Here is a 14,211-nt window from a genome sequence, read left to right on the forward strand (position 1 = left end):
ACAATTTTGATTGATTTGAAGACGTTTTTTTTTGAGGGGTGGGGGCGGCGGGGAGGGGGGAGGGGGTTGAACTTTCGTGACCTCTGGAAATATTTATTAAAATCTTTAAAATCATAGGAACACAAAAATGTTGCTGTACAAACCAGGACAAACGTTTCACGTCGATTTTGTTGGTGGGATCCTTTGGACTCTACAAGTAACAGAATTTTAAGTGAGGTTATCCAACTTTATTGCCATCACTTTGACCTTTTTAGAGTTGTTTAAACTCGTTTGACTCCTTATTTATTTATTTATTTATTTATTTATTTATTTATTTACTAGTCTCACAGATCCGATACGACGTGGAGGGGTGGTTCCGTTCCACGTCAACGTCCTAGGTAAACCACGTGACCTAATGTAGCACAACGAATACAAGATATAGACAAATCGTGTCAATAGAAATTTTGACACTGTTAATAACATTGTCTGAAGAGCCGCCATAAATCATGTTTCCCCCCTCACTAGCCTGCGGGACATATTTATTCCAGCTGTAGAACAAATAATTTGTTGTTCTTCAGTTTGTGACGGCTCTGTCCGAACCCTCCGTAATATTGCAAACCAGGAAGTTGCAGCTTCCCAACGTCTGCGACGAGCTAGCTGGTAGTTTACGCAATGAAAGAACTTAAACATTGGAACACATAAAAGACGGTGTTGTTATTTAACAACGAAATAGGTCATTCGTGTGGGTGAGCATCGTTAACAATTTCATTGTAACGATTCGAGACCGGAAGGACTGCTAGCAAGCTTGTTGTTTAGCCATCTGGCAGAATTGTCGACAGCTAACAGTTAACGTTAGCAGGTGTTGTGATGGCTGTGCCGCACATACAGTTGTCCTTTGCAGTAATTTTACTATTAGTTCTGCTGTCGGGGTGTAACGCGAGGAAACACAAGCTCAGTCTAAAGGTAAGTGTGTAACACTATTTTGGTTTAGAGTATCGTCAGCGTTAGCCCGGGTAGCTTATGCTAACACCACGAACATTGACGTTGCTTCTCTAAACCCACAGCGTGTTGATTACATTCAATGGCATAAAAGATGTTGATGCCATTGGTGTCACACTATTGTATTTATGTCAAATATGTATGTGTTTATGAAGGAGATCATGCAGTAGCAATCTTCGGCTGTGGCTATTTTATGGTTTCTAGAAAACCTGAACTTTGTTTTTAGGCTCAAAATTTAAAATGGTCAAACGAAAACTGAGTCACTGTAATTATGAATGTATTAAATTACAATTTGTGATCTTTAAAATCTTTATGTTTGTGGAAAAAGAACACGGTTAAACAAGTAAAAGCGGCGCTTGTTTGGCATTTAGACAACGTTTAGATCGGGTCAAATGTGACAGTGGGCATGTTGACGTCATGCTAATTGTTCCGCGTCGAAACAAACTATTTTAGCTGAAAAATCACATAAAGTAAGCCAATATCATATGTGTAGATTATAAATTGAGACAGTCTCTCAATTTCCACAAACAGGTGGGACAAAAAGACTGCCAAACATTTCTTAAATATACAATTTTTTAGCTATTTCCATAAAGTATTCCACAAATTAGCTAAAATCAACATTTTAGCGATTAAAAATGTTGATTCTAGCTAATGAACTTGCTACCTTCCCTTTACTCATCTCAAAATCTGCTTTGACTGAAACCTTCAAATTTGTTTCTCATTCATTCTGAGAGCCAATTAGCTTGTCGGTCTCACGACAAGCTAATTGGTCTCACAACACTTTAACCGTATGTATGGTTAAAGTATTTGTGATCAAAAATTGTAAACTTGTTTTTTTTTCAGAATGAAATACGGTCTGCCGTTGACCTCAACAACTTTGGTTTCTTCGCAAGTGGAACTCTAAATGTGAGTCTGCTCTCCCTGTGGCTCAGTGACAGTGTGGACTACAGCACCTCCCCAGTAAGTCTGTTTGTTTTCATTTTCCTTCAGGTGAATGTAAAGAAAAAGAAAAATTGAAGGAAGCAGTAGTCATTTTTTTCTGCCTGTATTAGTTTTGCAGTAGGAACTCTAGTATGTTCTTTTAGATCCTGGTTGAGAAATGATAATAATGAGGTAATTCATGCAGTTTTCTTTTTTTATTGGATAGATTTTCTCTTCATTTATAATATCGGTGTAATTGATGCTTGGTTTTGAAATGCTTGATTACACAGTGCTGAAAATCGGAACCTCTGCTTGTTCTTTAGTGTGACTCGATCTACTTTTTTGCTATTTATTTAAGAGACTGTTTGTTTGATGCGGGCCATTGTAGATACAAAGGGAGCACATTTTTGACAAAAATATCAGACATTTTGAGATTATTCTCAGAAATTTACTAGAAAAAACTCTGAAGTTTGAGTTTGAAAAATCAGAAATTTTCTAGGAAATAACTAACAAATTTGAGATTAATCTCAGAAATTTTCTAGAGAAAATGAGTTTAAGAAGTCGAAAATGTTTGATTAAGAAAACCATGCTCATCTGAAAGGGGCTTCCTCATGACATCTCTTAAATAAAGAAGTGATTTCTATCATTAAGCTGCACACAGTAATTGCTTTTTATTATGTTTTTGAAATTACTGATATTTATCGATGCCCTCGTGGAATAAACGGCAGAGAACAGTAAAACTAAGATTTCCAATAATATAGTAATGATAATATTTTTTTTTACATTAATTAAAAGTTATCAAGACAAAAATAAATCAGAATTCTACAAAATGTTTCATGATAAACAATACAATACATGCCCACCTGGCCTGTCACAATAAGCAATAAATCAGTGAATCATATGATCATTCACAATCACTTCCATTTGAGTGATTTATCCTTTTTCTCTTTTCTCTCTTTCTACCAAAAACTGGATGATCAAAAAGTCTTCAGTTTGGGGCTTTGATCTACACTAGCTCCTTTTTTTGAAGGACAATTTTGCTTACAGAGACTTCATGGTTCATGTTTTTTTGTTGTTGTTTCTGTTTTATTTATTTTGGATATTTAAAATATCTTTCAATTCCAGTGTTAAATGTTGGTTAGAATTGAAAGTTTACTGACCTTTGAGAATGTGTTCTTGCATTATTATTCTACTAACATTATGTTACTGGAAAATGGTCTCAAAACGACAATGCTATCATTTATCGCGATAACTTCTGGGATCATTTATCATCCAGAAAAATGTATCATGACAGGCCTAACCTCCACTAATCATATGTTTTCTTTGTCTATTGATGGAAATCAATGCAAATAATATCGAAACTGATTCAGGTCCACATTATTGTCTACTTTAGGTTGGCTTCAGCCTGTCCAGGTCTCGAGTTAATGGGGTGTTGTCGTACACAGTGAGTATCAAACTTCATAACTAAACATCTGATTTTTTACAGCTCTCAATCAGTTGGGGACATCTATTCTGTATAGTAAAACGTATCCTTGATAATATATTATCTACTCAATGTCATTCATTTAAATTTTTTTTTACCGGAGAAGGGTCTCCGGTAAAGTCTAGAGTCTTTACCGGAGATTACATAGAGTCTTGTTGTGTTCTCCGTAGGCGGAGGAGACCGAGGAGTGCCCGCTCAAGGCGACGAAGACCACAAACGACGAACCTCTCATTCTTTTTCTCATTGACAGCAAGAATCTGGGGTGTGTGTTGTTTTTGGATCATAAGTTCGTAATGTGTCACAGCTTTGTGCGAAAGTTAAGTGTTTGACTTCTGTCCGTCTAGAGTCAACGTGAAGGCCTTTGGCGTTCAGGATAACTACCTGATTGCCAAACTCAAACCTGAAGGTTTGTGTTGCTGATTTGAACACTTCCTCACATTAACTGCTGCAGAGTGAATGACGCCACTGTTTTAAAGTGACTGTTAATCTTGATGTGTTTCTATGCCTCCATTTCTGTTCAGAGAAAAAGGTTAGAAAGAGGGCTGATGGCGATGGAAAACCAGACGATGCAAATGGGAAGCCATCAAACACAGACCCAAAACAAGGTAAAGAGAAACAAGAAACAGCAGCAAATGAAAATCCAAACCCTGCTGGGGAAGCTAAGAAAGTGAGCGAAACTAAATTTAAGGTGAGATTTAAAAAAAATTTTTTTTTGTGGCTAAATATTTGTGCAGTTTGTTCTTTCAATCAGCGTCTTAACTGGAATTTTTTGCAGCTGAACAGTTCAGACGAGCGGATTTTAGTCCTAGACGAAACGAATGGCTCGTACAGCTTCAGCGTAAGTGCCCTTTTCTCTTCATTTAGAAAACATTTGGCAGCGTTTGGTTGGTTTTGCTCGTTGATGTATGTTATAGGATTGGACATCTACGTGAATTATCGTTACATGCGCCATTGCTATTCATTGAGTCAGGAATATCGCTGGTCGGGAAAATGACACGATCACACAAAAAAGTCTAAAAAAGGGTTTCACTTTTCGTTGTCATCAAATGCAAACACTTTGTTGACAAGAAAACGTTACATCCAATAGAGAAAAATAAACCGACTGAAAAATATAACCCTAAAGAATATATAGATATCTATGGAGCACCAGGAGTGAATAAATTTAACTTTTTTTTCTCACTCCTTGACACTCAAAGTACGTACACAAAAGAAATCATTTAAGGGCTAAAAAAATGGATTTTGCAAGTCATTATAAACCCTGTAACTCTAAAATAAGGCAACCGACATACCCACTCTCTGACAGGTCATTAGCAGAGCAGGTGTTTAAATTAGCTAATCAACCACCGTTGAGTTCAGACAACCAATTATTAATAATCGCAAAAATAAACATCAAACCAGAAAACATGATACTGTAACAGACTGAATGTTCTGCTTTGTCGTTTTTACGTACTTTTTATGGGGGAAAATGTTTTTGTGTTCGTTGGTTCCTGATGCCCATGAATGTAATCTCTGCTCTGTCAGTTGGCAGAGATTTTGTGTTATCGGTTGCTATGGCAATGGGTCAGTATGTGATTGCCTCATTTGTCCGTAGAATGTGGCGATATTGATGACGATCGTCAAATAGGATGAAACATTTCATTAACTATAGAAGCAATAGTTAGTTGAACTTGGAACATGCTATGCCTTCTACAGCCGCAATTATGTAAAATTAAATTATTGACCAATATAAAAGAGAGATCCACTTAGTCCTCTCTCAGAAAGCAAAATATTTATAGATTTAAATCCAGGAAGAATACATAGTTTATGTATCAGAAGATCTGCAGTTTTCTCATCTTTATTAAGTCATTTTATAGAAATCGAATAGGAATTAAGAGCGCCATTGTTGTGACAACTTCCTGCTCATCCTGCTTTGGAACGGCATGGTTTTGTGGACGTGACTCGATGCGTAGCAATGGTGCCTGAAGGAGCGCGTCACTAGCTACAGCAGCTGATGGCCGCCGTCCAATCCAGTGATGCGTATCGATGGTTGTGTCATCTGGTTTAACGCGTCTCCTCCGTTACAGTTCAGTCTGGAAGTTGGCCCAAAGAATCAGGGTCTGTACAACCTGAAGTTCCACTATTGTCAGAACAGGGGGCCTGGAGTCAAGAAGCCTTACAACTTGACGGTGAGTCAATGAGCGTTGGCGATGCTCTGCCAGTCATCAGGCGTCTGCCAGGTGTTCATTTAACGTTCCCAACCCCCACAGGTGGACGTGGTAGAAAAGAACCCAGGAGGGAGCTACCTGTCTGCAGCCGAAATCCCCTTGTCTCGTCTTTACATCTGTATGGCCGGAGTCTTCTTCACTGCTGCTATGGTGTGGGTCTACACGCTCATGAAGCACAGGTACATGCCATGAATTACACTCAAATTGTGATTTTTTTTTATGTCCCAGACGTTTTGTCATATCAAGGTGAACACAAAAAATGTAATAGAACTTTGATTGTCTGTGAACACATCAGCCGCTTTTCATGTGATGCTTTCAAGCCAAGCCTAAGGTGCATTCTTGCCCCTTAAAAGGGGGTCACGTAATGACTGAGGGGCAGCGATGCAGGGGTTGAAGATATGTTGCTGTCATTCCAATTGGTGGAAATGGTGTCAAAATATTGAGTTGTGTAAAGTGGAGGCAGCATGAGCAGCACTTTTCTGAGCATCCTCAAAAAGTCCTAAATTTATATATCTAAAATTGAGGCCTTAAATGTCTTAAATTTTGTCTTGACGGGAATATTTAATCTTGTATATTCTATGTATTGTCTTTTTCCTCGGGACGTTTCTATCAGACCACAATTTGAGTCGCACTCAGACATCTTCATTATGTTCGGTGACTTAATGAACCTTTCAGGCTACCATTAACTCACTGCTGACATAGCCAGCTGCTGATGCTGGAAGTACACCGACATGGCGGATCAGTCCAGAGAAGAGCTTCGACGACCCACCAGGATATATTTAGCTTGCGAATCGGCCGAAATGGAAAAGCCAAAGGATTTTTTACATGCAAACATCCCAGCTCTTCTCCACAGTGTTATAAAAGATTGGCTGATTGTACAAAGTGGACAAACATCCCAAAGATGCATATTTAATACAAATTTAAGCAGTTCGGTAAAGCTCCCGTAGCATAAACCCATGATTGTCAGGTTGTTTACCTTCTGGAGGGTTTGCACCTGTATTACACAGGAGATTCCCACACCCAAACCAAGCAAGCACTGAGTCTTTTGAACTGTAAAAGGCCGATAAGGATTAAGGAGCGACTCGTCTCCGCAGCCATCTTACTTTATTTATTGCACCCCACATCCTGTTGAGACATAAGCCAAGTTCACACTACAGACCTTGAACCACATTATCTTTGGTGAGTGAAAGCGGCAGCATTTTATCCACATGTGTAAAAGTAATTGATACTAGCAACACTTCTGGATAAAATGCTCAGGGACCAAAAACACTGCAGATAAAACAGAAAAACAAAGAATCATCAACTATGGTAACATTTTATTCCACAGGGTCAGAGAAAAGCATAAACTGCCTTTCTATAACTTAAATATGAAGATTTTTCCTCCTCTGCTTCTTTGCAGATACAGCGTGTTTAAGATCCACTGGCTGATGGCTGCACTGGCATTCACCAAGTCCACATCTTTAGTTTTCCACAGTGTAGGTCACAGTGCTAGTAATTCTCTTCATCTTCTCAGCAACAGCTTGAGGCATTTTCTGTTTTATCACAACAGACCAGGTAGTTTATGTGTCCGTGGCTTCTGTTTTTCACAGATCAACTACCACTTTATCAACATCGAGGGTCATCCTAGCGAAGGCTGGGCCGTCATGTATTATATCACACACCTGTAAGTTATTTCTGCTGGATTTTATATTTATTTATTTTTTTAAGATTTTTTTGGCTCTAGTGGCCTTTATTTGATAGTTAATTGACAGGAAAGTGGGTAATGAGAGAAGGGGGAAGACATGCAGCAAAGGTTGCCAAGGCCGGGAATCGAACCTGCGACAGCTGCGTCGAGGACTAAGGCCTCCATATGTGGGTTGTGCTTAATCAACCCCTGCGCCACCACAGCACACCTCTGGATTTTTTTTTTTTTATTAGGGATGTACTGTTGTGAATTTTTTTAGCTGATATACATATTCTCTACCATGAAAATAATGGACCACACCACTGAAACGGCCTCTCTGCTGAAGTCAACACTATGTGGTGTACTGTCTCTCTCACATGGCCAAACAAATACCGGAAATATAGTTTGGAAAATACCGTATATTCTGGAATATAAGTCACAATTTTTTTTTTATTATTATTTATTTATGTATTCTTTTTAATATAGTTTGGCTGTTTCTGCAACTGACAGTCCAGATTAACTTGCATGTGTTTTTTTTCCTCTTCATGACACATTTTTTTAAATTTATGCTGCTTACACTCCAAAGCGACTTATAGTCCGTAAAATATGGTAAAAGTTTGTTTTTACATCGGCACACTTTTAATTATCAGGGCAATATCATGTCAAAAAAATGGCGAACGTCGTCCGATTCAATGTTGATCCTGGTACGTCATTCATCTCTAGTTTGGATCATATTTGTTTTGAACATTCTGTATTAATATTCCTGTATCTGTCAGGCTGAAGGGGGCGCTCTTGTTCATCACTCTGGCACTGATTGGGACGGGCTGGGCTTTCGTTAAATACATCCTCTCTGACAAAGAGAAGAAGATCTTCATGATAGTCATCCCTCTGCAGGTAGTGTGTGTGTGTGTGTTTGTGATACCTTGTGGGACCATTTTCCTGACACATACGATGTTGTGGGGACCAACAACATCCTATATTAGATTTAGGACTAAGGTGTGAATTGAGTATGGGTTAGGGTTATGTTTAGGCTGTAGAAATGAATGGAAGTCAATGGAAAGTCCCCACAAAGATAGCCACTCAAACGTGTGTGTGTGTTTTGCTACCAGGTACTGGCGAATGTTGCCTACATCATCATCGAGTCGACAGAGGAAGGCTCCAGTGAGTACTATCTGTGGAAGGAGATCCTCTTTCTGGTGGACCTCATCTGCTGCGGAGCCATCCTGTTCCCCGTCGTGTGGTCAGTGTGTTGTGTTGCCTGAAGAGGCCAGGTTAACTGTAGATCTAGGGTTTCACTAATTTAACACAAAAACTAAACTGACGTAGCTTTTAGCATATTATGCTAGCCGTTAGCATTGCTAACCTCAACTGGAGTGTCGTTCGACATTATAGAAGCCTGAATAACCAACCATCTTACCTTTGTGAAAACATATCCTCCTTTTAAATTGCTTTTTTATTTTGTGCTTCCTCTCAATTCAATTCTGAACACTGAAAATATCCAACTTTCAGTCTGTTACCATTAGTAGAAGCTGCTACTGTTAGCATCATGTTAGCACTTAGGTATATACTATCAATGATCAGAAAATGATCTAATTTTTGAGTTTTCTGACTGGTGGATTACTCATAAGGTTAATAATGTGGAAAAACTGTTTCTCACTTTGACAGTAATGTGTCCTACTTTTTTAAATTCCCAAAATATCTATAATTAACGAACTGATAGATTTGTAGAAGCTTTACATAATTGATAAGTAATTAAAGTATACCCTATTAATACAGTTTTTAAAGGTACAGAAGTTTTTGATTTTAGGAACCATATGACTGTAGAAACTGTTTTGGTGAATTAATTTGTTTACTTTGGTAAAACGTGGAATTAAAATCGAGAAGCTAAGAGAAAAATTTAATTTTGATTTATAAAAATATATGAAGCTTCGAAGAAAATGATAGACTATATTTGTTTACATCCAAGTTTTCTGTTTCAATTATCTGATTTGAGTTTTTGATAAGTAAATTCAGCTTATTTGTAAATAAGCTAGCAGAGTCCTGCACAGAGAATAATCGTCTAGGAACCTGAAAGTTGTGGGTTCGATTCCAGCTTCCTCCTGGGGGTCGGAGGTTAACCTATAACTACACATTCGTGTATGAATGTGTGACCGGTCGGCTGTGACTTTAGTGTAAAAACCTTACATTTTCACCTATTTAGCATAGTGTTAATTTGACCTTACAAGACGTTTATGTATCTATAGATTGACGTGTTTTCTCATCTTTCTGTATTGGTAGGTCCATCCGTCACTTACAGGAGGCTTCCAGCACAGACGGGAAAGGTAGACCGGTTTCTCCCTGAGTTAAGTGAACGCATCACCATGTTTGTCCTGTTTGCTCTAAACTTGGGTTTTGTTTCTTCCAGCTGCCATGAACCTGGAGAAGCTCAAGCTGTTTAGGCATTACTACGTCATGGTGAGAGAGACGCCTCGGCAAACTGACCAGAGCTCAGTTTGTCCTAAAAAATTTTTTTTTTTTCCTGGCAGTTGTGAAACTAGATTACCCAGAGAAAAATAGTTGGTTTTGATGAAGGTGCTATTTTTCAGTTTTAGTAAAAAAAATAAAAATAAAAAAACATCTTTTTGTCTTTGAACAGAGCACTTTTATCAAATTACAACATTTCCCGGTAACAGTTGCCAGGATTTTAAAGGAATTGCCACATCATTAATCCTGTTTCAATAGTCTGATTTCTGCCTCTAATTGAATCTGTTTGTTTATTGTAGATCGTGTGCTACATCTACTTCACGAGAATCATAGCCATTTTACTGAAGATCACAATGCCCTTCCAGTGGCAGTGGTGTTATGAGGTAAGACTCAAATCCAGGACCTCCACAGCAGACTCAAACATATTGTTTTATTAAATTTTGATCATTTAATTTCTGTTTGGGACCAATAGAGTATTTTCTTCAGCCTGCTGCTCTGTAGGCTGACATTTCTGTACTTAATTAACTGTTTTATCATCTTCTATTAATATTCAACTTTTCAGAGAAACTGAATTTGGGGTTGTCTTCAGTAAAAAACAAACTAGGGCTGAAACGATTAATCGGATTAATTGTGATTAATCAGTTATTCAAATAATTGTCAAATTTAGCAATTGATTAACTGGATATACAGGCTAAAAGAATAAGTCAATATGCTGAAAGAACCCAACATATTCAGAGCAGTAACTAAGCTAAAATTGTACAGTATAATGTAAATGTGTTTTGCATTTAGGATAAAAAAAACATCTGTAAATATGTTGTACCCAGAACTCCTCTTTATCTGGTTCAAATTCACTAAATAATTCTGTTACTGTATTTAAGCAACAAAATTTTGTTTTTTTTAAATTATTTAAGAAGTAATTGTTCATTTGCATCCTGCAGCGTATTTCAAATATTGTGTAAAAAACTCTTTAATCCTTAAGTGGTTAAATTAAAAATCCAATTAATCGATTAATCGTCAAAAATAATTGACTACTAAATTAGTCGTTAGTTGCAGCCCTAAAATAAACACTAAAAAAAGTGTGAAAATCTTTACTGAGATGATTTGAGTTTACTGAGGTCTCCCTGTAAAACACACACCTTCCTCTGGTCCTCAGTTTCTGGTGGAAGTGTCCACTCTGATCTTCTTCGTGCTGACCGGCTACAAGTTCCGACCGGCGTCCAACAACCCGTACCTGCAGCTGCCCCTGGATGAAGAGGACGTGGAGATGGATGAAGTGTGAGTGTTTCAGAGTAGGAGCTGCACCGATCCCGTACTAATATCTGTATCGGCCACAATATTGGAAAACAATTCTATATCGGGTATCAATGACGATGTGCCCGGTCAATAAGGACTGTTACATTTTATTATTTATTTTATGTTATGTTAAATAAATAATAAAATGAAAATAAAAATGTAATTAGAATTTCTAATTTAATTTTCTGAACCATTTAAAAGAAAGTTTGTCGCAGTTAGGCCTGTCGCGATAAATGTTAAATCAATTAATCGCACAATAAATTAAACCTATCGACCTCATTTTAATTATCGGCTTTATCGTCTCTTTCTGCCTTTTTTCTTTCTGTTGATAGCACTGAATGAAAAAAGGCTCAACCCCGGTGCTCTCCACTGACCCTCCCTTCCTCATTTCCTTAGTGTAATGTCCAGCTCACATTACACGAGTTGTTGGCCCATTTTCTAAACCAGAGAGACACATTAGCCGACAGAAATCCTAGGTATAACGGTTCGATTGGGTTCGATCGTGCCATGTGGTGTCCAGCCACATGGGCACAAAATGATGGCTACAAGTTCAGTTAACTAATTTTAAAACCAGGCATTAATCAATGCTTTACTAGAATCTACCTGTGATGCATGTGGCTAGAGTCAGCGTAAAGTCCTGACTGAATGAACATCATTATAACCTATTTATGTCACGTTAAAGAAGAACAGCTGAAAACTTACCGGGTTCATCAACTGTGGTAGCAATTTGGCTCCAACTCCTCCCCTTGTCATTTCTATATTCTTTGCACAAAATGTTAAATACATATTAATGTTGTTCCCGCATATCTCCGATGTCCGCTGGACTTCGGGTTGCTCCATGTCATCTGTTTGGGATTCCCCTCCGTAATTGCCCCTCAGAAAGCATGGAGGTGAATCCGCGTTTTCTGATTGGCTACCTGTCACATTCGATCTACCGTAACACATCTCACACTACAGGATGATCGGTTACAAAATCACCAGTGACAATCTTAGATCGGTAAAAGATCTAAGATTGTTATAAGGGGGAAAAAAGGGGAAAAAAGTCGTATAGTATGAACCATTTATTAGATAGTCAGATGTGCCCATCTTCTCTATTTAAATCTACTGATTACAGAAGGGCAATATAGTATACAGACTTCATATCTGCACTCTTTTGGTTGAATGCAGTATTTATTTCCACTTTGGCTTTATGTTGTACGTGTTATGTTGTATTCAAGTACGTTTTTTGTTAATGGAGACTGAGAATCCATTAACACTGGAACTGATTTAGTTTATCAGTTCCAGTGTTATATGTTCTTTAGAAAATAAAGTGTATCTATCTATGGCAGGAAATCGCATGCATTATTAGTAATTTCCATTAAATGAGTGTCAAAAGGTCTTGAAACAATATTATCGTTTATCGCAATAATTTTTTAGACAATCGTCCAGCAAAATTTGTTATCGTGACAGGCCTAGTCGCAGTTTATTTTTTACGTGTTTGATCAAGCCTGTGAAGCTACTGGTGTATTTAATGGTGCTGTTCTGGTGCAGAGTTATCAAATAAATTAGTAGTTCAGCACATTTATGTCTGTTAAAAAAAAAAAGTTTAAGTAGTGCTGTCAATCGATTAAAATTCAAATCTGATTAATCACACATTAGTGTTGTGATTAATCATGATTAATCGTCATGCTTGACTTTGTAGCTTGAAATGTAAAAATGCACGTTTTCCTAAAAACAGGGCTTAAAGAGCTCTGGCCGGGGGCCGGATTTCTGGCTTTTGACCAAACGGTCCGCCTCAACCAAACTGTAGTCTCCGGGCTTAAAGAGCTCCGTCTACAAAGATGTCTGCCAATCACAGTTCTAGCTCCCGTGTTCTTGACCAATGACTGTAAAACGGTTTGTAGAAAAGAAGCGCATGGGTTCGGTTCGGCGGTTAAATCAAATGCGATATGAAAGAAGGTGGAGTTTGTCTGACCCGGTAAAGAAACACGTTTACTTGAGAAAGGAATTAAAAACAAGTGGCGCTGGGCATGGCTAGAGGAAAGGGGACAAGATGGGAAGTTGGCGGAGATTTTTACAAAAGGGGGCGCTGGGATTCCTTTTTGGGGCGTTTGGTCGAAGGTAAACTTTATACCTTACAATCACAACAATACCAGTTTAGACTTTGAGCAACTGGCTAAAACTGTATTTCGTAGCGTTCATCTTATAGCGTTAACACCGGTGCTGTAAGTAACGAGTGTGATAGAACAACGGTACCACAGCACTTTTAAATTTCAATAATCAGAATGCAGAAATTGTTTCCGTTGTTTTAAAAGGTTTATGTCAGTCTGCCTTTTCCCCATCGATACGCCCTGCACCTTAGGGGCTTAAAAAAAAAAGACGCGCACATTGCGCAAAACTCTGAAACAGGAGAAGCRGGACAYAAAACGGAGCGACAAACTAGATGTGAATTATGGCATAAAAACAGAGACTCCGACGCTGAACAGTGAAAAATCAACACATGATATAAAACACATGACGATTAGGCGGCGCAGCAGGTGATGAGTGAAGATTACTGAGCGTCAATAAACGATCAAATAAATGTAGCAACAGGAAAGAAACTAAAGTGGACATAGCAATAAACCAAGAGAGGATAATACCAATCAAAGGAAACTAAATGGAAATGAATGAAGAACAAAATGCAAGAATAAACTAAGAAACTAAAGTAAATACAGAGGAATAAACTGGTATGGCAAGACCTTTCGAGCAATAATTAATACAGAGACTGTATGGCAAGAATAAACAGACAYTATTTCCAGATAAAAGGTAAAATTATATTGTTGAAATGTCATGGGTTGAGACCATATCTAATACTGAGAATAAATGTATCTTACAGACCATAACGGTAAATAACTTACCACTTATTTTTGTTTTTAATTAGATTTGATATATTTATTTCTTCAATATTATTTTTCATGTCAGTGTTAATGTCATGAGGCTGATGACTCCATGAAACTTTGAATTTGACTCATTAGGATTTGATTAAGAACCAGATTTGTTCTTTGTAATTTCTATAAACTCTTTGTAATAGTTTATATATAAAACTATTAATCTATAATCATTAGACAGGTCTATATAAATATATAATCTATGTTTCTGTCTCATGTTTGTATGGCATTAAAAGGACCTGGAACTTTTGTTTTTCCACTGAAAGCTCTGGTTTGCACAATAAATGCCATGTGGGTGAA

General features: G+C 37.7%; 1 protein-coding gene across 1 annotated transcript in view; it reads left to right on the forward strand.

Annotated features, from left to right (window-relative positions):
- The first annotated feature begins 397 nt into the window (after positions 1 to 397).
- Positions 398 to 14,211, forward strand: part of gpr108 (G protein-coupled receptor 108) — a 16,290-nt gene continuing 2,476 nt past the window's right edge. Inside the window, exons 1-17 of the mRNA XM_008436021.2 lie at positions 398 to 942; positions 1,822 to 1,938; positions 3,293 to 3,343; positions 3,553 to 3,644; positions 3,727 to 3,788; positions 3,904 to 4,070; positions 4,158 to 4,220; positions 5,446 to 5,547; positions 5,629 to 5,765; positions 6,986 to 7,061; positions 7,176 to 7,249; positions 8,026 to 8,143; positions 8,359 to 8,489; positions 9,527 to 9,570; positions 9,654 to 9,703; positions 10,012 to 10,095; positions 10,866 to 10,987. Coding sequence (XP_008434243.1) covers positions 847 to 942; positions 1,822 to 1,938; positions 3,293 to 3,343; positions 3,553 to 3,644; positions 3,727 to 3,788; positions 3,904 to 4,070; positions 4,158 to 4,220; positions 5,446 to 5,547; positions 5,629 to 5,765; positions 6,986 to 7,061; positions 7,176 to 7,249; positions 8,026 to 8,143; positions 8,359 to 8,489; positions 9,527 to 9,570; positions 9,654 to 9,703; positions 10,012 to 10,095; positions 10,866 to 10,987 — 1,586 coding nt within the window. The 5' untranslated portion in view covers positions 398 to 846. The remainder of the gene's footprint in view (positions 943 to 1,821; positions 1,939 to 3,292; positions 3,344 to 3,552; positions 3,645 to 3,726; positions 3,789 to 3,903; positions 4,071 to 4,157; positions 4,221 to 5,445; positions 5,548 to 5,628; positions 5,766 to 6,985; positions 7,062 to 7,175; positions 7,250 to 8,025; positions 8,144 to 8,358; positions 8,490 to 9,526; positions 9,571 to 9,653; positions 9,704 to 10,011; positions 10,096 to 10,865; positions 10,988 to 14,211) is intronic.

Source organism: Poecilia reticulata, linkage group LG1, assembly GCF_000633615.1.
Source record: "Poecilia reticulata strain Guanapo linkage group LG1, Guppy_female_1.0+MT, whole genome shotgun sequence".
NCBI lineage: Eukaryota > Metazoa > Chordata > Actinopteri > Cyprinodontiformes > Poeciliidae > Poecilia > Poecilia reticulata.